Genomic DNA, 19615 nt, shown 5'->3' with positions numbered 1-19615 from the left:
CCTCAGTCTCCCTGGGCTTGGGTGGGGTCAGCAGAGCATTCTGGCTCTTCTAATAGGTATAATGTAGTTCATTAGCATTTTAACTTGTGCTTCCCTGAAGACGTGTGGTGGAGCACCTAAAATCTGCTCACTTGGCATCTGTGTTTTATCTTTGGGGGATCTGTTCAGGCCTCAAGTTACTTTAATTTGTGCATTTTAGCCTATTTTCAGAGTAAAGCAGCTATCAGTACCAACTAAAGAACCTTCATCACTCTAGAAAGAAGCTCCTTTCTCTTCCGTGGACAGATACGTCCCAACATGCCACCCCTGCCCTAGCTCCTGAGCCATGTGTGTGCCTGTCAGAGATGGCACATCTGAGTGCAGGCCAGTGGTGTGTATCAGGACTGAGTCATGTTTCATTGTGTGGACAGACCGCATTTTTACAATTCATTGATGGATAATACCTGTTGGATGCTGTGAATGTTCAGCTGTAAGTTTTTCTGTGAACACGTTTCTGTGTGCGCACCAACACTGTTTTTTCAATTGTAGATTCTGCCATTCTAGTGCATGTGAAGTGTCGTTTCGTTGTGTGTATGTGTGTGCATGTGTTTTAAGATTTATTTACTCATTCATTCACTGAAAAGGCAGTTTTACAGAGAGTAGGAGAGACATAGAAAGATCTTCCACTCACTGAGCACAATAGCTGGAGCTGCACCGATCTGAAGCCAGGAGCCAGAAGCTTCTTCTGGATCTCCCATGTGGGTTCAGGGGCCCAAGGCGTTGGACTGTCCTCTAGTGATTGTCCAGGCCACAAGCAGGGAGTTGGATGGGAGGAAAAGCAGCCAGGACATGAATTAGTGCCCATATGGGATCCTGGCCTTTGCAAGGCAAAGATTTAGCCATGGAGCCATCTCACTTGACTCTCATTGTGTTTTTGATATGCATTTTCCTATCCTTTTGATTTCTAAAATTTTTCTTCCTGTTCATGTTCTTCAGTTGTTACTAGTTCTTGGTGTTTCTCCTCAGTTTTATTTATTGAGTGATTTATTTGAAATTTTTCAACTTGGAATTCTTAAAGTTTGATTTCTGCTGTCCTTTTGTGTCTCTTGTTTTGTCAGAGGAGGTGCTCTTGGTCTGTTATGTGACTCTCTGTGGGATATGTCCCAGTCCATATTTTCCTGTTGCTTTCCATGTAGTGTGGGATCCCATCTAGGCATTTTTTTGCATTTTTAGGTGAAACTGAGTCTCATGCCTTTGAGAAAGACAATGGACACTGTGCACAGTGTTGCTAGCACTATGTTCTGTGCTCATGGGGAAGTCTCCCCTGCATCCGGGCCTTCTCTTCCCCTGCCTCTGTAGCTCCTGTTCTTTCTGTTCCTGTCTCACTCCCGGCACCTGTCTCGATGGGAGCACCAGCCTGGTGGCGAAGAGAAGAGATGTCATCAAAGAGAGGAGGCTGCACTGCTCACTTAGATGGCACACGTGACAGTGGTGGAATGTGCTTCCTAGGGCAGGACCTCCAGGGGAAGCGGACAAATTGCCCCCCACAGGAAAAACCAGCTCTCCTTCCCTGTGTCGGGCAGTATTGGTCCTCTACACTCCCCTTTTCATCACTCCAAGGGTGACAGTCCCTGACCATTCCCAATAACCAGACCATGACAGTTCCTGCAGTGCCTGTAATGTGTGCGTCCCACGGGCTGCTGAACAGAGGGCTCTGAGGTCTGAAAGGGGGCAGTGAACATGTCAGGTTTTTTTCTCCCTTTCTTGGTCCTGCTGTAATTTTATATTAGGGCTTTTTCTTGACTCGAGGAGAAGGACACTTTAGTGCTTTTAACATCTTTAGCTGGAAGGAGGGGGTTGGCGGCACACTGCTCTTTGGGGGTCACGGGACACACTCCTTCTCCACCTGAGCTGAGCCTTGCGCTTTGTCCTTCGTAAGGCACATGCCCTGTTTGTGGTGGGATGGTGCTGGGAGACACCGACTTGTGTGGAAATAGAGTAGGACAGCGGGCCAGAGATGCTTGATCCCATCCTAGAAATGGCCGCAGGGAGGGGGAGCTGTGTGGGTGTTCTGTCTGGAGGGACACTCGGGGTGTCGGGACTGCTGTCGTGTACCCCACAGGAGGGCAGCAGCAGACCTGTTCTTTCAGCACTGTTGGAGTCACTCTTGAGTTTCCACAGTTATATTTATCTATTTTTACAAGACTTATTTATTTGAAAGAGTGACAGAGAGAAAGAGAGCTCTTTTGCCTACTGGTTCATTTCCTGAATGGCTGCAGCAGCCAATAGTGGACCGGCCCGATCTCCTACAGGAGTGGTGTGGGCCCAGGCACTGGGGCTGTGAACCAGGCAATCCACAATAAGGTACAGGCATTCCAACCAGTGGCTTAACCACTGTACCATAGCATGCCATTCCAGAGTTAGTTTTAAATCTATAAAGAGGAAAGGGATCCTTTCAGAACATACCATCTTAAATGTGCCACCATGATCCACACTGTATAAACTTAAATTGAGCCATAAATATATCAGTTATGGTAATTTCCACCTTAATGTTGTTAAAAATACTCAAAAAATTAGTTAGAAACTTGGGACTTTAAGGGCATGATCTGAAACTATCAAGATCAGACCAGCCTCCTTAATGCAACTCCCGGTTTGCAGAGAGGCTGGAGGGCTGGCTGAGACCCAAGATGCTTGCCCTGGCAGAGCAGAGGGCTGCAGGCGCTGTGCTCCCAGTGCACAGGGCGTCCTGGGCTGGAGCTGTTTGTCACACTCCGCCTTCTCATGCCCTGTCTTCTCTCCCAGCAGGGCAGACCTCCTTATGCTGCTTCAGCAGAGGAAGTGGCCAAAGAGCTCAAGTCAAAATCCGGGGAGCCCAAGTCATCTGGCGCGTCTTCAGATGGGTCCCTGGCAGAAAACGGAGTGATGGCCGAGGAGAAGTCCGCGCCCCAGATGAACGGGAGTGCGGGTGATGCCAGGGCCCCCAGCCGCTCCGAAAGTGCCTTCAACAGTGACTCTAAAACGTGCAATACAAATCCTCGCTTAAATGCACTAAGTACAGACAGCGCTTGCCGCAGAGAAGCTGCTCTGGAGGCAGCTGTCTTAAATAAAGAAGAGTAAACTTATTTTTTATAGAGGGTGAAGGATGCTGGAAGGGTAAGGATATAGGAATATCTGGAGAGAAAGAGAGCCTGCAGTTACGTACATTTTGTCCTTTCCGTAAGAGAAAAATGAGGACTTTGGAAATTCAGATCCCTCTTTGATGTCAGAGATTTCAACAGCACACTTTTTAGTTTTAACCAGTTGTGGTCAAAATGCTACAATAAAACAAAAAAAAGAGAAAGAAAATGAAGAGCATTTGACTCCCGCACTTAAAATGAAGTACACATAACGTTTAAACTGGTTATGACAAAAGCCTATAGTTGTGTTTCTTGAACTATAAAGAAAACAAATTTTGGCAGTCTTTAAGTATATATAGCTTAAAATATAATTTTTAGCATTTGGCACCATATGTATGCCATTATATTTGATTTTGCATTACTGTTTCACAATGAAGCTTTGTTTAAGGCTTTGTTTTTTATGATTATGAAAGAAATAAGGCACAACCACAGTTTTTCTTTCTTAAATTTCATCACTGTTGATGTGGTTCTTTTGTGTTTAAAAAAAAAAGAAAGTGCAACTATCGAAACTAAAAAATTATAGAGTAATATTGCCGTTCTGCTGATTTTAAATACACAGTACATCATACATACTTTATAAGCAAGTTAAATGGAGGTAAAGTTGAAATCATAGAAGATGCAAATGACCTTTCAAAATCCACGCAATGTGTTTTGAAACTCTTGGTGACTTAATACCATGCATCTGCGATCCATGAACTATGTGGTTTTGAATTGGATGTAGACGTTAGTACTACTACTTGAGCTAAACTTCTGCATGGTTCATAATTTTTAAAGTGTGTAGTTAATATTATGCATGTTATTGTCCTTTCTTCCATTCTTACCAGTATGTGCCCATTTGCAAAACAAAAATGCTAATAATCAGTAATAGTCCTATAAAAGATGTTAACTCTGTTTAGTAATTGACTGATCTTGCTCTAACCTTAAAATTTTGTGATTATTGACCTCTGTTGCATTTATTCTAAAACCCCCAAAATTATCTAGCCGTTTCAGATATCAACATTGCCCTGGTGTACTCACTGCTGTATGCATTATTGTTCTTTGTTGCTGTTTTATGCCTTCATATTAGCAAAATATGAAATTCTGTGAAAGAAAAAACCCTTTGATCTTTAAAAAAAAAAAAAACACCCACCCCACCCCCTTCTGTAGCAGGAAACAAATTGCTTGTTCTGAGAACTTTCCCATCAAGAATTTAGTAGAAGCAGGTATACTTCTATCATTTTGATGTTTTTGTTAATGTTTCCAAACAATGTACTTTGAAATCAGAATCACTTCTTCTCGTTTTCATATACTTCTGATGCTCTTCATCACATTAGTGATCAGAAATGAGGTGTAATTCCCCAACCCCTGCCCGCAGGAGCTGAGCAGGATCTTGCTGTCAGTCGAAGGGAGTTGTGCCCTAACTCATGGATTGTGAGAATGAACTGCTGTTGGGTCTGATTGACGGTCGATGGATTGTGGTGTGGCGTATTGGAGGCTATTGAATGCAACTTACAATGCTTAATAAAAATCTTTATTCTTTTAGTATAAAGGATGGTGTGGCTTTTCGATTTCCTTATGAAAACTTGAAAGTTTGAAGAGGTGTGATTCGAACTGAGATAGCTACCCGAAAGCCTAATGGGACGTTGGGACGAGGTTTAGATTTGGCAGCTGTACAGCTCTACAGGGACATGAATACAAATGCTTCCGTTTGCGTTTCACCGAAGAATCATGGGGGTGGGGGAAGACATTTTAAAGAAAGTCAGTTTTAAGCCGGGGAGACGCAGACTTGGCCCGAGTGCGCACGGAAGGCCTGGCACCTGCAGGGCGCTGGGCGGGAAGCCCGGGGGCGGGACCGACTTCCGGTGGGCGGGGCCTGCGCGTCCGGCCGGCGGCGGCACTTCCGCGTTGGCGCGTCCGCGGCGAGCGGGGCGGCCGGGCTCCTCCGCGCGTGGGCCCCGGCTCGGCTCTCCGGAGCTCGGCTCTCCGGGACCCGCTTTGACACTGCGGAGCAAGTAAAGCCAGTCTCCCCTCTTCCCCGCGCGGGGCTCAGGCGCAGCCCCAGGCAGCCCCTGTGCTGCAAACCCGCCGTCCTCTGGAGGGAGCAGTTCCTGCAGCAGGCCCGGCCATTTCCAGGGCCGACCGACCCCTGGCTTTGCAAGGGACAGGTGGCAGCCGCAGGGCACAGTGCTGGCTGTCACATTTCTACATGCTGTGGGTTCCAGACCAGATGCACCCTGGTAAGGACAGTGACATCAGGAAGCGGCCAGCTGTAGCCAAGGCCGTCCCTCTGCTTGCACCTTATGCAAGAGGGAGAAAGTGCAGGCAGCCTCCCTGTGCTTCCTTCAGCGTGAAGCTGGAACGCACCTGACGATCCACTTTCCTGGCCGTTTATTTTCTTCCAAAAACACTTGAGTGATTTTATTTCAAAAATGATGTTTGTGGTACATAAAAAAGGGAAAGTCACAACTAATCCCATCCCAGGACACCTGTTGTTAAGATTGGGTCTCCTTGTTCTGTGAAAGAGATCTTTCATTGTAGCAGAAAGCGGTCCTTATGTTCTTCCCAGCTGGCATCCTGTGCAGGTGGCTTCCCTGTGCCATTCTGTGTTCACCTAGAACCCAGTGCACCTCGCAGTGTGGCACTACCTCCCAGCTCTCCTCTCATGAGCAAGGTGGACCCTCAGGAGAGTCCACTCCACTGGGGAAAAGAGTGGCGATTTCAGGCAGGAACATATGCAGATAAAAGGAGGTGATGAGACTTTAGGACACAATGTTTGGCACGGGGTAGTGGGTGGCAGCCGGGGGGCTCCCTGGAGAGGTGTGCCCACCAGGGAGTGATGCAGGGCCAGCCCTGACGGCTCCAGGCATCCTTGTCTTCTTATGGGTGAGTCCTGCCATCATCACCATTCCTGCTTCCAGTTTGGCCAGAGCTGTTCTCACCAGGTGGCTTTGAGATGGGCTGGTGTCCCCATCAGAACCATGTGTCTGCCTTGGCCCAGCCACAGGGCCTCGGGCTTTGCCAGTCCGACAAACTGGGGGATTTCATTTGCATGATTTTGATCTCTGTGAGGTGAACGCATCGCCCTTCGTGCGCCCTAGTTTCCACGTTCTTTCCTTGCCAGGGAACTTGGAATGTTACTCTGGCACTCTAGAATTCCTCTTAACAGGCCTAAGGCAAGAATCAAGAAAAATAATTCACTGTGTAAACCTCAATCCAGGTCATCCATCGCCTGGGCTGCACAGCCTGGCCAGGCGCTGGGACAGACAGAGGGTGTCCTCAGGGAGCTGGCTTTGCCATCCATGCCGTGCCCCCTCCACTTTTGAACAATGTCATCCCTTGCTGCTCCGTTCTTCACCTGGAGGAGCGGATACTCAGACACTCCCTTGCCTGGAGCCTACTGCCAGCCCCATGTGAGTGCTCCTCACTGAGTTCCCTGGGCTGGCTGTTCCCGGCCACAGGAGCCCGAGGAAGCCGTGGTAGGCATTCCCTAGCACAGGCCTTCAGGTCAGGGTTAGGTGCTTTACGGCAGGCTGTGGACTGAGCTGTGTTCCCCGCAGCTCCCCTGCATGCTTCAGAATGTGAACTCACTTGGAAATAGGACCTTTGCAGTTGGAGTTTTGGACAAGGACACTTTGAAGTAGGATGGGCTTTACTTGTGTGTGACTGTGGCGAGGGAACATTTGGGCCCAGAGAGACACACCCAGCAATAGTGGTGAACCAAGACCGCTGTTAAACAGCTGGGATGAAGAGCCCCTAACAGCTGGAGGAGCTGAAATAAACCCTTCCCACGCAGCCTAGGATGGGGCAGTGGCTGGCCAGCACCCTCATCTCTGAAGGCACCTGCCTAATCCTTTGTCCCCCAGCCCTGGACACCCAAATATGCCAGATGCCACTGTCCCAGTAAGTGTGGGTATCAAAGCCACAGAAGGGCCATTGCCCTTCCTGTCCTGGAGAAGTGGGAGTTGATACAGCCACATTTATTTATTTATTTATTTCTCTTTCTTTCTTTCTTCCTTCCTTTCTTTCTTTTTTTAAGATTTATTTTTACTGGAAAGGCAGATTTTACAGAGAGAAGGAGAGACAGAAAGATCTTCTGTCTGCTGCTTACCCCACAAGTGGCTGCAACAGCCAGAGCTGAGCCGAGCCAGGAGCCTCCTCCAGGTCTCCTATGCAGGTGCAGGGTCCCAGAGCTTTGGTCCAACCTCTACTGCCTTCCCAGGGCACAAGCAGGGTGCTGGAAGCAGCTGGGACATGAACCAGTGCCTATATGGGATCCTGGCTCATGCAAGGCGAGGATTCAGCCACTAGGCTATGCACTGTCCCCACTCCCCTCACTTCTTGATCCTTGCCTTCCAGAACTGGAAGTGGCTCAAGCCAAGAGGAAACAGGCACTGCTGTTGAGAATGAAGCTGCCACCCTGACAGGTGGAGATGGAACTTCAACTGAGGACCTGGACCAAGAGATAAGCCTGGGCTCTAGATAAGCACCCCAACCCCGGAAGGAACACCCTCAGCTTCTCCTGTGTAGGGGGAGGTCATCTGCCCCCAGGTCATCGAGGAGGGCCCGGGGACATGTGCTGTGTATGCTGCTCAGGTCAGGATGGGGGCCCTGTGAGATTCCACGGGAAGAGACACACAAGACAGAACCTGAAGTGTGATGGCAGCTACAGCAGTACAGTGGGGTCCACGAAGACAATGTGCAGAGGAAATGAGGTACTGACCCAGGTGGAGGGAAGGTATCAGAGAGACGTTCACAAGCTGGAGGACAGGTGGGAAGTCCCAGGAGGGTAGCAGCCACTGTGGGTGGCAGCCTAAGCTGGCCTTGACCGAGCTGAAGGAACCCTCGTGTACTCCTGAAACGTGCGTGTCCATCCCTGCAGACCCCGCCACACTTAGCGTGGGCCAGCGTGGAGGATGGGCACCCCAGTTGCCTCGGTTTGCCCATTCTGGAGTTTTCTGGGCAGCATCCTTTGGTAAAACAGACGATGATGCCACCTGACAGAGGGTCTCTTGTCTATAAATTCCCTGCATCCAAACATCCATGGGACCATGCTAGAGACTGTCAGCAAGCAGGGCCACTCTATTAAGATTCATTCATGTCACTGAAAGGAGGAGGGAGAGAGAGAGAGAGAACTTCCATGTGCTGGTTCACCCCTCAAGTGCTGCTGCAGCTGAAGCTTGGCTGAGGCCAGCAGCCATGAACTTCGTCTAGCCTCCTTGTGTGGCAATAGCCCACGTAGTTGGTGTCTCCTGCTGCCTTCCCAGGTGCACTAGTATGGAGCGGAATCGGAGAAGGAGCAGCCAGGACTCGGCCTGCTGGGACAAAGGGTCACTTCTGTCTCCACCATCTGTCTTATAAAATGCTCATGGAGCTGTGCATTTCAATGGATCAGGATGACCTCAGCTTTGTCCAGGTCCTCCCAAGAAGCAGCCCATTTTTAGAACTCTATGCAGCTTGCAGTTGGGTTCAGCTTCAAGATGGGGTTCCTCCTTTCTGTCACTCTCAGATGGGAATTAGCCACCTGTCTGGCTCAGGTCTCTGAACTCTCTGCAGGTACGAATGTGTCCGTATTGGGCCCGGCTGTGAAACCTCACAGCAAACCACCCAGCGCAATCATGAAGAAAACAAGAAAACTCCAAGGTCTTTATGAAGAGATTTGATCAGTCATCAACATCTTTGCAACAAAGAAGTCCGGGGACTCATGGCTTCCCTTGCAAGTTCTACCAAACTTTTTTTTTCGTTTTTTTTTTAAAGATTTATTTATTTATTGAAAAGTCAGACATACAGAGAGGAAGATCTTCCATCCGATGATTCACTCCCCAAGTGACCGCAACGGCCGATGCTATGCCGATCCAAAGCCAGGATGGAGGAACTTCTTCTAGGTCTCCCACACGGGTGCAGGGTCCCAAGGCTTTTGGAGAGTGAACTGACAGATGAAAGATCTCCTTGTCTCACCCTGTCTCATATGCCCTTTCAAATAAATAAATATATCTTTTTAAAAAAAAAAACTGAAGAAGGGCCCAGTGCAGTAGCCTGGTGGCTAAAGTCCTCACCTTGTACACACCAGGGTCCCATACAAGCGCCAATTTGTGTCTTGGATGCTCCACTTCCCATCCAGCTCCCTGTTTCTGGCCTGGGGAAGCAGTCGAGGCCGGCCCAAAGCCTTGGGACCCTGCACCCGTGTGGGAGACCCAGAAACGGCTCCTTGCTTCTGGATTTGGATTGGTTCAGCTCTGGATGTTATGGCTGTTGGGGGAGTGAATCAAAGGAAGGAAGATCTTGCTCTATGTAAATCTTCCTTTCCAATAAAAATAATTATTAAAAACAAAACTGAGAATAAACAAAGTCATGAAGGAGCAGGATACAAAACTGACATGAAAATTAGTTTCATTTCCATACTCAACCAACCAGTAAAGGAAAATAGAATTTCCATTTAAATAAAAAAATAAAACGGGAATAAACTTAAAAAGACAAACACTTGTTCACTGAAAACTACCAGATGTTGTTGAAATGAATGAAATACACAAGTACATGAAAAGATGGCCTGTGTTCCTTGCTTAGGAGATTTACCATTCAGGCCTGGCACGGTAGCCTAGCGGCTAAAGTCCTCGCCTTGAACGCGCCGGGATCCCATGTGGGCTCTGGTTCTAATCCCTGTTGCTCCACTTCCCATCCAGCTCCCTGCCTGTGGCCTGGGAAAGCAGTCGAGGACGGCCCAAAGCCTTGGGACCCTGTACCTGCGTGGGAGACCCGGAAGAGATTCCTGGCTTCGGATTGGCATAGCATCGGCCGTTGTGGTCACTTGGGGAGTGAATCATCAGATGGAAGATCTTCCTCTCAGTCTCTCCTCCTCTCTGTATATCTGACTTTCCAATAAAAATAAATAAATCTTAAAAAAAAAAACTAAACAAAACTTACCACAAATAGTAATGAAAATAGTGCAGCAATGGCATAAGGACAGACACACCACCCAATGGAATGGACAGACGGCGCGGAAATAAGCTCTCACATGTATGCTAAAAATGTATTTATTTGACAGAGGGGCCAAAGCCCTTTGATGGGGAAAGGACAGGACAGTCCCTTCAGCAACAATGCTGAGAAAGTTGACACGCATAAGCTAAAGATGAAGGTGGGAACTTACCTTATATCCTGGGCAAAAATAAACTGAAAGTAGAGTGAAAATCCAAGCACAGAGCTACAAGTGCAAAACTCCTAGAAGAAAACATAAGGACAAAGTTCGTGATACTCAATGCTGCAATCATTTCTGGAATATGAATCCAAAGCACGGGCAACAATAGGGCAATAGATCATTCAGAATTTGTTCAAACAACTTTTGGACAGAGAATATTATGAATAGAATAAAAAGGCAACTGATAGAATGGGAGGAAATATTTGCAAGTCATATCTGATAAGGGATTAATATCCAGAGTACCGTACATAAAGGAGTCTTGGAACTCCACACCCAGGAAACAAATGACCCATGTCAAATATGGGCAAAAGATTTGACTGACTTTAGGTAAATGGCCAAGATGCATACACCTGATAGCAAGTATCCGCAGTCACCAAGGAAATGCAAAAACAAATGATAAGAAGTTACCACTTTACATCCATTCTGATGGCTAGTATCAAACAGAACAAAACAGAAAGCACACATTGACACGGAAGTAGAAAATCTGGACCTCTTGTGAAATGAAACAAAATCTGGACCTCTTGTGAAATGAAACAGACTGTGGAAAACGGTCTGGTGCCCCTTCAAGCGAACAAAAATACCAGCGCCATATATCACTCAGAAAGTTGAGTCCACTTCTGGATACACACCTGAAATCAAAGAAGGTTCTAGAGCAGATATGCGCATGTCAGTGTTCACAGTAAAGCTGTTCACACTAGCCAAGGGGTGTGAGCAACCCCAGTGTCCACTGACAGGGGACAGGTAAGACATGGTCTACACACTGAAATACTGTGCAGTCCTAAGAAGGCATGAAATCCTGGCACATCACAACGAGCTACAGGTGTACCTCGAGGACAGCCTGCTTCCCTGCTCAATGAGGAAAGCAAGCAAGTTGCAAAGGACAAGCACTGTAGGAAGCAGGAGCACGCAGTCCCTACGGTAGTCAAATGAACGTGGACAGGAGGCAGAATGCAAGGTGCCAGCGGTTAGGGAAGCGAATCGGGGCAGTCTGCAGAGGTGAAGGGGTTCTATGGCTGGATACAGGTGATGATGGTTGCAGAGTCATGTGAGCACCCTTAAGGGCATCTTCAGATGGAACATTTTATACAATGGCTATCCATCCACAATTAAAACGCAAAATCCCTGTTACACCCCTTGTTGCATGGGTGAGTACGGGAATAAATGCATGCTGCAAAAGGCTCCATACAAATGACCTGTTGGGTGACAGCGGAACACAACACACCTGTGTCAGATGCTCCTGCCTGCATGTGGTGCTTTGTCATACTGCTCCTGGAGTGCCAAAACAGAAGGCATGGGGCTCACAGGCCAGGCCAACTGGGTTCTGGGTGGTGACCTCTGGATGCCAGCTGACCGGTACATGCTGAATTGCAGCCGAGCCCTGTGGAGTGTGGAAGGGCCTGGCAGCAGTGTGGAGACCCAGACAGCAAAGGCAACGGGCATCAAGTCTGGGCCCACAGGTCACATGGTATGGGGGACATGATGGCACTGAGCTTCCTCCACCCTCAATCCCTCCAGTCCTTCCCCTTTCTGTCTCCCTGTGGCCCAGACCCAGCTCCCCCTCCCTCCTACCCATCACACTGCTCTCCCAGGTCACCTTCTGAAAGGGCATCTCTCTCCTCCTCTACCCCACGTGGGAACCTCCTGAGCCATTCTCCATGTCTTCTGCACTGTTCTGCATACAGTAGGTGCTCAATTAATGAGTATCCGAGAAGGGGGCAAGGGGCAGAGGAAAGGGCAGGGGAGGAAACTGGTTTGACCCCCAGGATGTCTTTGAACAGTGCAGTGGACATAGCTGGCTGCAGACAGGATTCTCCAGGGGTGGAGATAGGAGGCAGGTGGTAGGGAGGGCAGGGTGCCACAGTCGAGTTCTGTGAGGGACCCAAAGCTCAGCTAGCTCCAAGACTCAGAGAGGTGCAGGCTTCTAGCACTCTCTTCCATCTCCCACAGAGCTGATGTTTCTGGTTAACATGCAAACACGCTGAGCCTCAGTTTTCACGTCTGTAAAATGGCACCAATAACAGCAGCAGTGTGACAGTCCAGCGTGGGGTAGCAGCCACAGTGACCCAAGCCCTCCCGGGGCACTGTGAATCCAGGAGAAGGCTTAGGGAGGAACCCTGCACCCGGGAAACATACGGCACGTGCTGGGTGCTGGTTTCTCTGTTTGTAGACAAGGAAAGGGAAGGGTTGAGACAGGCAGGGCTGCTCCCCCCACACACGGGCTTTCAGAAGTTTCCAGCTTTAGGAAAAGGATAATTACGCAGAAGTTTCAGCACCACTCATCCGGCTGCCCTCGTAGCGTTGCAGGGGGGCAGGGCTATATCCATCAGCACCTGGGCAGTGCTTGCCCACCTTTCTCTGGCTGGGCCCCACTTCACTATCTGACAGCAAGGTGCTGATGCCAGACAGGGCAGTGGTACTTGGTCCTGGCTCAGAGCCTGCTGGGTGAAGCAGCAGCTGGGGGGAAAGAACTGCAGTGAGGTCTTCCTGGACCCATGTGGGGCAGCTCCCAGGACTGAGAGAACGGGGTCACTCCTCTCTCCCCTCATCCTTTGTCTCCAGGTGGGGGCCTGATTCTGACATCAGCAGAAGGGCACCTGCTGGGTACAGGAGGTGGGCCTTGAGTTCCGGTTTTGGTTCTACAGGAGGAAGGACCTTTCCAGAGCTGCCTGTTGTGTACCCCAGAGCCCCTTGTCCAGGGCGTCTGGAGGTATGAAAGGCCTGGGAACATGAATTATGCCTCCCCCTCCCACCAACCCCTCAAAGTGATCCGCATCCCCCAGCATTAGGTGCATTTTGCTATAGAAATGGGAGAGGAGGGGATCAGGAGCATAAGTCAGACAGGACTAAAGTGGCCTCCACCCAGCACGGGTGTTCAAAGGATGCAAGGGCAAGTGTGGCCAGAGGCGAAGGGGAGAACAGATATCCGCCTCTCCCTCCCGCACTCCCCAAAGGACCCCAGGGCACTGCAGGGGAGGTGGGAGGCGGTGACAGCCGAGGACAGGAGCAATGCCAGCCTCCCGGGCTTCCTCTCTGGTAGACACAGCAGTGGGGGAAGGAAGCCTCCTTGCCCAGTGGGATTCCTGGGCAGCCCCCACACCCAGGCCAGACTCTGGGGCCCCTTGGAGACCCTTATCCCTGGCACCTGGGGAGTGAGCATCAGGGAGGACCCCGTGTCCGTCTAGGGCTGTGGTCTCCGGCTTAGAGAAGGGGGAAAAGTCACACGGTCGTATTTGAGTCAGGATCTCAAGTGGGGACACGAACTGAGGCTGAGGCAGGGAGGGCAAAGAGAAACATCCCCTTCCCGCCAGCTGTCAGCCGCGGCTGCCAGGCCAGGAAAAAGTTGGGGTCCAGGAGCTTTTCTGCTTTCTGGGGAAGGAAAGACCCCACCTGACAGTCCCCTTGACCCAGCCGGAGGTCACCGATCGGCCCTCCGGTCGTGCCTTGGGGTTCCTGGGTCCCCTTCTCGCAGTCCCCGCAGCCCACTTCCCTACCCCCACCCCGTGCCTCTGGCCCAACTCACTCCCCTGGCAGCGACGTCTAAGCCTACCTTCTTTCCCCAGCAGGTACCACGGCCCACTTTCTGCCCGGCAGTGGCCCTCGGCTCGCCTGGTCCCCGCGGGGAGGCCCCCCGGCCGGCCCACCTTCCAACCGGCCCGCCTTCCCCGAGCGGCAGCGGGGCCCAGGCCGGCGGGCGGAGGCGGCGCCACCCGGGGCGCTGACGTAGAGGCCGCTCGGCGGCCGGGGGTCCCTGCGGTGGGGCCGCGGCTCCCCGCCCGCCGCCCCCGCGCGTCCCTTCCCTTTTGTGTCCCGCGCGCGGCCCGGCCCGCGCACACTCGCGCCCTGAGCCCCGCGGCCGGGCGGCTCCGGCGCGGCCTCCAGCGCGCGCGGCATTGTGCGGACGCGCAGCCGGGAGCGCGCGGGCGGTCTGCGCCCCCGGCCCGTCCCCCGGCCGCGGCGCCGCCCGCCGCCCGCCGCCCCCGCCCGCCGCCCCCGCGCGGCCCGGCCCGGCCCGGCCCGGCCCGACCGCGGCGCAGCGGCGGGGCGCGCGCGGCAACATGGCGACGGTGCCCGTGTACTGCGTCTGCCGGCTGCCCTACGACGTTACCCGCTTCATGATCGAGTGCGACGCCTGCAAGGACTGGTTCCACGGCAGGTGAGCGCGCAGCGGGCCCGGCCGCCTCCCGCACGCTCGGCCGCCGCGGCCACCCAGCAACCCGGGCCCGCCTGGCGGGGACGGATCGCTGGGGAACAGCTCGCGGGGACGGCCCGCTCGCGGCGGGGACGGCAAGGGGAGGCCGGCTTGCTGGGGGGCACGATTGGTGGAACTCGGCTTGCAGGGGCCGAGGCGCCGCGCGCCCTTTTGTGCCCAGGGCTGGGGCCGCGGGGCCAGGCCGGCGGGGCGTCTGGCGCCCGCACAAAGCGAGGCCGGCGGCTCGGAGGCGCCAGGGCGCGGGGAAGTTGGGGCCAGGCCCCGGCCGGGCGCCTGACAGCGGGGCCGCGCGGCCGTGGAGGCGGCCCGGAGGGAGGCCCAGGCCCTGCGCCCGCGCCTCCCCCTGCGAAGTTGCAGGAACTTTCCCCGCGCGGGCTCGGGCGGCCGGGCCGGGGGAGGCGGGCGCGCGGCCGGCGCGGGTCCCCGAGAGGCGCGAGTGGCGGCGGGGCTGGGCCGCCCGTGGCTCCCCGAACCTCGTCCCGGCGGGCCGACCCTGGCCGGTGGACTGCGGCGACAGAGTCGTGTTGGTGCGCGGGGAGGGCGCCAGGCTTTGCTGCCTCCGCCCTGGCTTTGCACGGTTCCCCATTTCCTTCCTCTGTACCGGGCAGGGACACCCTAGTTTGACATGACCCTTGTGCTATCTGAGGAAGGTGAGGAGGGGGCAGGAGGTGAGCCTAGAGACGTTGAAACCCGCCTTCCAGGCCCTTGCCTGTGGCCATGACTTGGCCCGGTGCCTACTTTTCACGAGAGAGCCGAGGGCCCTTCCCACCCAGAAGTAGAAGCGTCAGGAGGAAGAGGAGGAATACTCCTGCCTGAACTGCTCCGACAGGTTCTTCTGCGTCCGACTTTGCCTGTGGGATGTATTTGGGCCTCCGAGGACTGGTCAAGGCTGCCTGTGCTCTGAAGCTCCAGGCGCCAGTGGCACGGAGAAGCCTAGGGGTACGGGAGAGGGTGATCATAGTTCTGGATCCTTCTTCCAGAGTGGAGACCCCCTGCAGGCCCCTGCTGAGAGCGCTGAGGATGGGTTGCCTGTCCTCAAACGCTCCTACATGTGTTCTGTGGCCTCAGTCCACTATGTCCCCGTGCAGATGTGGGGACCAGGGTGTTAGGATGGAGCAGGACTTGGTCCCCTCTGTGCCCAGGTCCCACTTTCGTGCTGTAGAGGGGCACCTGGGAGGAGGCTGTGGAATTGTATGGCTGGAGACACACTCTGACATCTCCTGGGCCTCTCACGGGGATGGTTTCCTGGGGTGCCCAGGACTGGGATCCCCCAGACCTGGGAGATCACAGCTGACTGGGGCTCTGTTCAGAGTAGGACTATGTGCCTACCCCCCAACTAGATGAAAGCCTTGCTGGCTGCGAAGCTGGCCCCTAGACGTCCTTAAACACGGTAAGGGCTTTCCAGACTGCCATCCCCACCCTCTGGGCCCTTGACTCAGCTCCTGGGCACCCACACATGGTGCCCTGCCTGGTGAAGGTGAGGGGGCTTGTGAGGCGTTTTGCACTGTACTCAGCCCCCTGGAAATGAGAAACAGTTTCTGCGCTGGACGCTGAGAGCAGGCCAAGACCCAGGAGCAAGGGGCAGGCAGGGGAGCGGGGCTGATGGTCCACGTAGAGGGTAGGGAAAAATGTGACATTTGAGACCTTAGAGAGAATTTTTGGAGGTCCCTGGGAAGGGACCCCTTCCCACCCCCTGGTATATCTGGTTCCCTGAGTGACTTAGGGCTATGGTGGACTGAAGGCTGGCCCAGGGCCTGGAGCTGTGTGGATGGGGTGGGCCTTGGCCTCTTGCAGCGTTATTCTTGCCATCTGCAAAATGAAGGTGTGCCACCACTCCCAAGTTCTCCTCCGCATGGACTGGGATGACTCCCAGTAGCCCTGTGCGTACCACCTGTGCAGGCATGTATTGCCCAATTTGTGTTTCAGCTCACTTCTCTTGCAAGTTTGAGCACTTCTTAACTTTGTAGTTTGAGGGGTCTTAGAGTCTTAGTTTCTCTACACAAGGTCCCCTTCAGTCTGCCTCCCCCAGCTTAGCATCTTGCATAACTGAAGTGCTCATGTGATAACTACCGTACCTGGTACCTGGCCTATGGCCTTTATTCACATGATAGAACCGGATTTCCCCTGCTTTGGTGTTCTTTTTTCTGTTTCAGAGTCCCCATTGCATGTAATCCTCATGTCTCTTTACTATAGGGAATATTTCTTACAAAAGGAAACCTTGTATCATTCCCTGAAATAGAACATTAGTAACTTGCAGTCCACAGTAACCATGAAAATTAACAAACTCTTGCTGTTGACCCACCTGTGGTCGTATTACATTCTTTGAGTAAATCCCAGAGTTTCAAAAGCAGTTTCTTTGTTTCTATGTACTTAAAAAGTAGAGGGAGGGAGGGAGGGAGGGAGGGAGGGAGAGAGAGAGAGAGAGTAAGCGAGCTAGCAAGCTCTTCCATCTATTTCCCTCACCAGCCAGGGTTAAGCCAGGCTGACGCCAGGAACTAGGCATTCCATCGGGGTCTCCCATGCAGTGATGGGAACCCAAGCACCCCCTGAGATTCAAACTGGTAGTCTAGGTAAGATGTAAGCATCCCTAGTGGCAGTTTATCCCATGGCCCCTACAGCACCTGCCCTGATGAGCCTTGTTATGGAAGGGATATGAGAGAAGGTCCTTGAGTCTTCCACACTCAAAGAATCTGAGTCTTTGTCCTTGGGAACTGGGGCTGAGGACTTGGTGGAGCATCTCCTGGCTTGGATCAGAGCTGGCTTCTAAGATGAGGCACCCTTTCAAGTGTTGTCCTGAGGGCCTCCTGGGTTAGGAACAGCAGTCACCTGGTCGAGAGGGGGGGTCCTGGGAATCCTTCATCTTACATTCCCTGGAGGGGACTGCAGACAAAGGCACTGCTTGCTGGGGAGTATTCTGTTCCGGAATAGCCTCTCCTCACAAGGTTGCTCTCCTAACCCCATCTTTGACCTTGGCTGAGAGTTGCTTTGTCAGCTTATACATCCTGCACTGGCCCCAGGGCTGCTCTGAAATTCAGGCCTTGGCTTGGAAGGGATGGATTTGGGGTAGGACCTGGCAGGAGGTGATGAGGTTGGTTGCTGTCCATTATGTGCTGTCTGTCCTGGTAGGCAGAGATGTGTGCATCCCACACAGGTGTCAGGAGTCTGCTCTGTTCCCCCTGGGTGCTGTACTTTTGCAGAACTGCTTGAGCTAAGTGCTGTGGTCCCTGCCTTGGTCCCTTGGGCAGACTGATGCCCCGGTTGCTTACCGTGTCATTAACTTGATCTAAAGGCTTTCCACCACTGGGAAGCAGGAACGGTGCTGGGAACTGCCAGACATCCCTGGATAGGAAGTCACCTTGGAGTCCCCACACAAGGGCTTGTTCTGTTGCACTTTGGTGTTTGTGAGAGCTTGGAGGCTGTGCAGGTGGCAGAAGCTCCACTTGTCCATCCTTCAGTGTGTGGCTGGCGTGATTCTGTGCAGCCTTCGGATGGGTTTCGGGCTGCCTGGCTGCGCAGACAGATTGTTCTGCCAGACTTGAGAAGTTAGACCAGCACTTGGGGAGTTCCCTCTGGTTTGCAGCCAGAGGTGAGCCAGCCCCGGGGGAGTAGAGAAGTGAGGGGGCGAGGAGGTCTCGGGGCAGATCTAAGGAAACGCTGAGCCCTAAACAGAGGAGGGATGGGAGGAAACTGGGGCTGTGAGGGGTTCTCCCTGGCTGCTGTGGGGACAGAGGTGAAGCAGGGTGGGGCAGGAGATAGCCAGGAAGCTGCCACCACATCAGGTGAGAGAGGAAAGGATGTGTACCCAGAAGGCAGTATGGACTTGCATTGGGAAACAGTGACTTCTGGAGATGCTCGGAAGGTGGGGTGCAGCCATCTCAATGGACAGGGCTCACCTGGCCCCTGTGTGCCCGTCCTGTCCAGGGCCAAGTCTCCATGTCCTGCCTTAGAACTGAGTCTGTCCTGGAAGCCTTATGTTCCTTGGGGTACAGGCAAACAGAATGGGTGCTGGGAATGGAAACTCTGGCAGAGTCTTGGTGGGTGCCAACATTGGAGTTTGGCGGTGGCCAGGGCTTCAGATGCTGAATGATTGGGAGAAGGACCCTTCTCACAGAGATGACATTGTGATTTGCTGGACAGTCATGATTAATCATTTTGATTAATTAATCTGCTAATTAAATGACTCTCTTCTTGTATGAACTGCAGAAGCCCTGGAGGAGGAAGGAGGGCAGAACTTGTGTTCCCGCCTGTGGCTTATATTTTTTGGGGGGGGGCAGTGTCCTGGAGGCAGCCGCTTGGTGGAGAGCTCATGTGCATTCCTGGAGGGTTTGCTCGTTGAAGAAGTCTCATGGCTAGGCAGGGGCTTGGCGTGAGCCTCCGGCCGGCAGCCCATGTCTGTCCGGGTCACTTGGACATCACTCATTGGTGGCTGCAGAGAGTGTGGGATGGGCACAGAAACTGGGCCTGGGGGCTTGCTTCTGAGCCTGCCACCCAGGCACTCTTTTTTTTTTTTCTTTCCTGGTATCTTGTATGTGTCAGGTGCTTATCTCAGAAGAATGAAAAGATTTAGTAGATGGGCCCCTTTGGAATGTGCTGAGCGACCCCAATTCCTGAACTCAGGGTATTGGGGAAGGCAGAGTTGGGGAGAGCTAGAGGTCTTCCATCTGCTTTTACTTTGTAAATGGCCGTAGCAGCCAGTCTGTGCCAGTGAAAAACGAGGTGCCAGGAGTTCCATCCTGGCTTCCTGTGCTGAGTGGCAGGTGCCCAAATAGTTATGCTATCCTCTGCTGCTTTCCTAGGTATATTAGCAGGAAGCTGGGCTAGAAGTAGAGCAGTCAGGACTCTGATTGACTCTTATGGGATGCTGATATTACAAGTGGTAACGTAACCAACCACTGCGCCACAAGGCCAGTCCCACTGACTCTTTTTTGATGTTGTGCTGCGGGGGAAACACTTGGGAGTGTGTGAGTCCTCGTGGATGGCGGCTGGGGCGGGCTGTGTGCAGAGGCAGCCCTCATGGAGGTCATGGGCCCTGTTGAAGTCCTTAGCTGTGCTGCCAGGTGGGCACAGGGTGAGGTGCAGGTG

General features: G+C 52.7%; 2 protein-coding genes across 9 annotated transcripts in view; both read left to right on the top strand.

The window, feature by feature from the left end:
- The window catches only part of FAM120A (family with sequence similarity 120A), a 112401-nt gene extending 107718 nt beyond the window's left edge, over nucleotides 1–4683 (top strand). For 4 of the 8 annotated variants that reach the window (XM_040963204.1, XM_040963201.1, XM_040963202.1 and 1 more), the window contains one exon: nucleotides 2785–4683. In XM_040963204.1, the coding sequence (XP_040819138.1) occupies nucleotides 2785–3096 (312 nt within the window). In that variant the 3' untranslated portion in view covers nucleotides 3097–4683. Of the gene's footprint in view, nucleotides 1–2781 lie in introns of all 8 variants that reach the window. The other 4 variants (XM_040963208.1, XM_040963207.1, XM_040963200.1 and 1 more) reach the window with 3 other exon arrangements.
- Nucleotides 4684–14267: 9584 nt separating this feature from the next.
- PHF2 (PHD finger protein 2) overlaps nucleotides 14268–19615 on the top strand; it is an 88207-nt gene continuing 82859 nt past the window's right edge. Inside the window, exon 1 of the mRNA XM_040963833.1 lies at nucleotides 14268–14476. Within this exon, the coding sequence (XP_040819767.1) occupies nucleotides 14379–14476 (98 nt within the window). The 5' untranslated portion in view covers nucleotides 14268–14378. The remainder of the gene's footprint in view (nucleotides 14477–19615) is intronic.

The sequence above is a fragment of the Ochotona curzoniae genome, unplaced genomic scaffold (assembly GCF_017591425.1).
Source record: "Ochotona curzoniae isolate NIBS_2020 unplaced genomic scaffold, NIBS_Ocur_1.0 scaffold_3208, whole genome shotgun sequence".
Lineage (NCBI taxonomy): Eukaryota > Metazoa > Chordata > Mammalia > Lagomorpha > Ochotonidae > Ochotona > Ochotona curzoniae.
The sequence above is the reverse complement of the archived record's forward strand: the minus strand, read 5'-3'. Positions and strand labels throughout refer to the sequence as shown.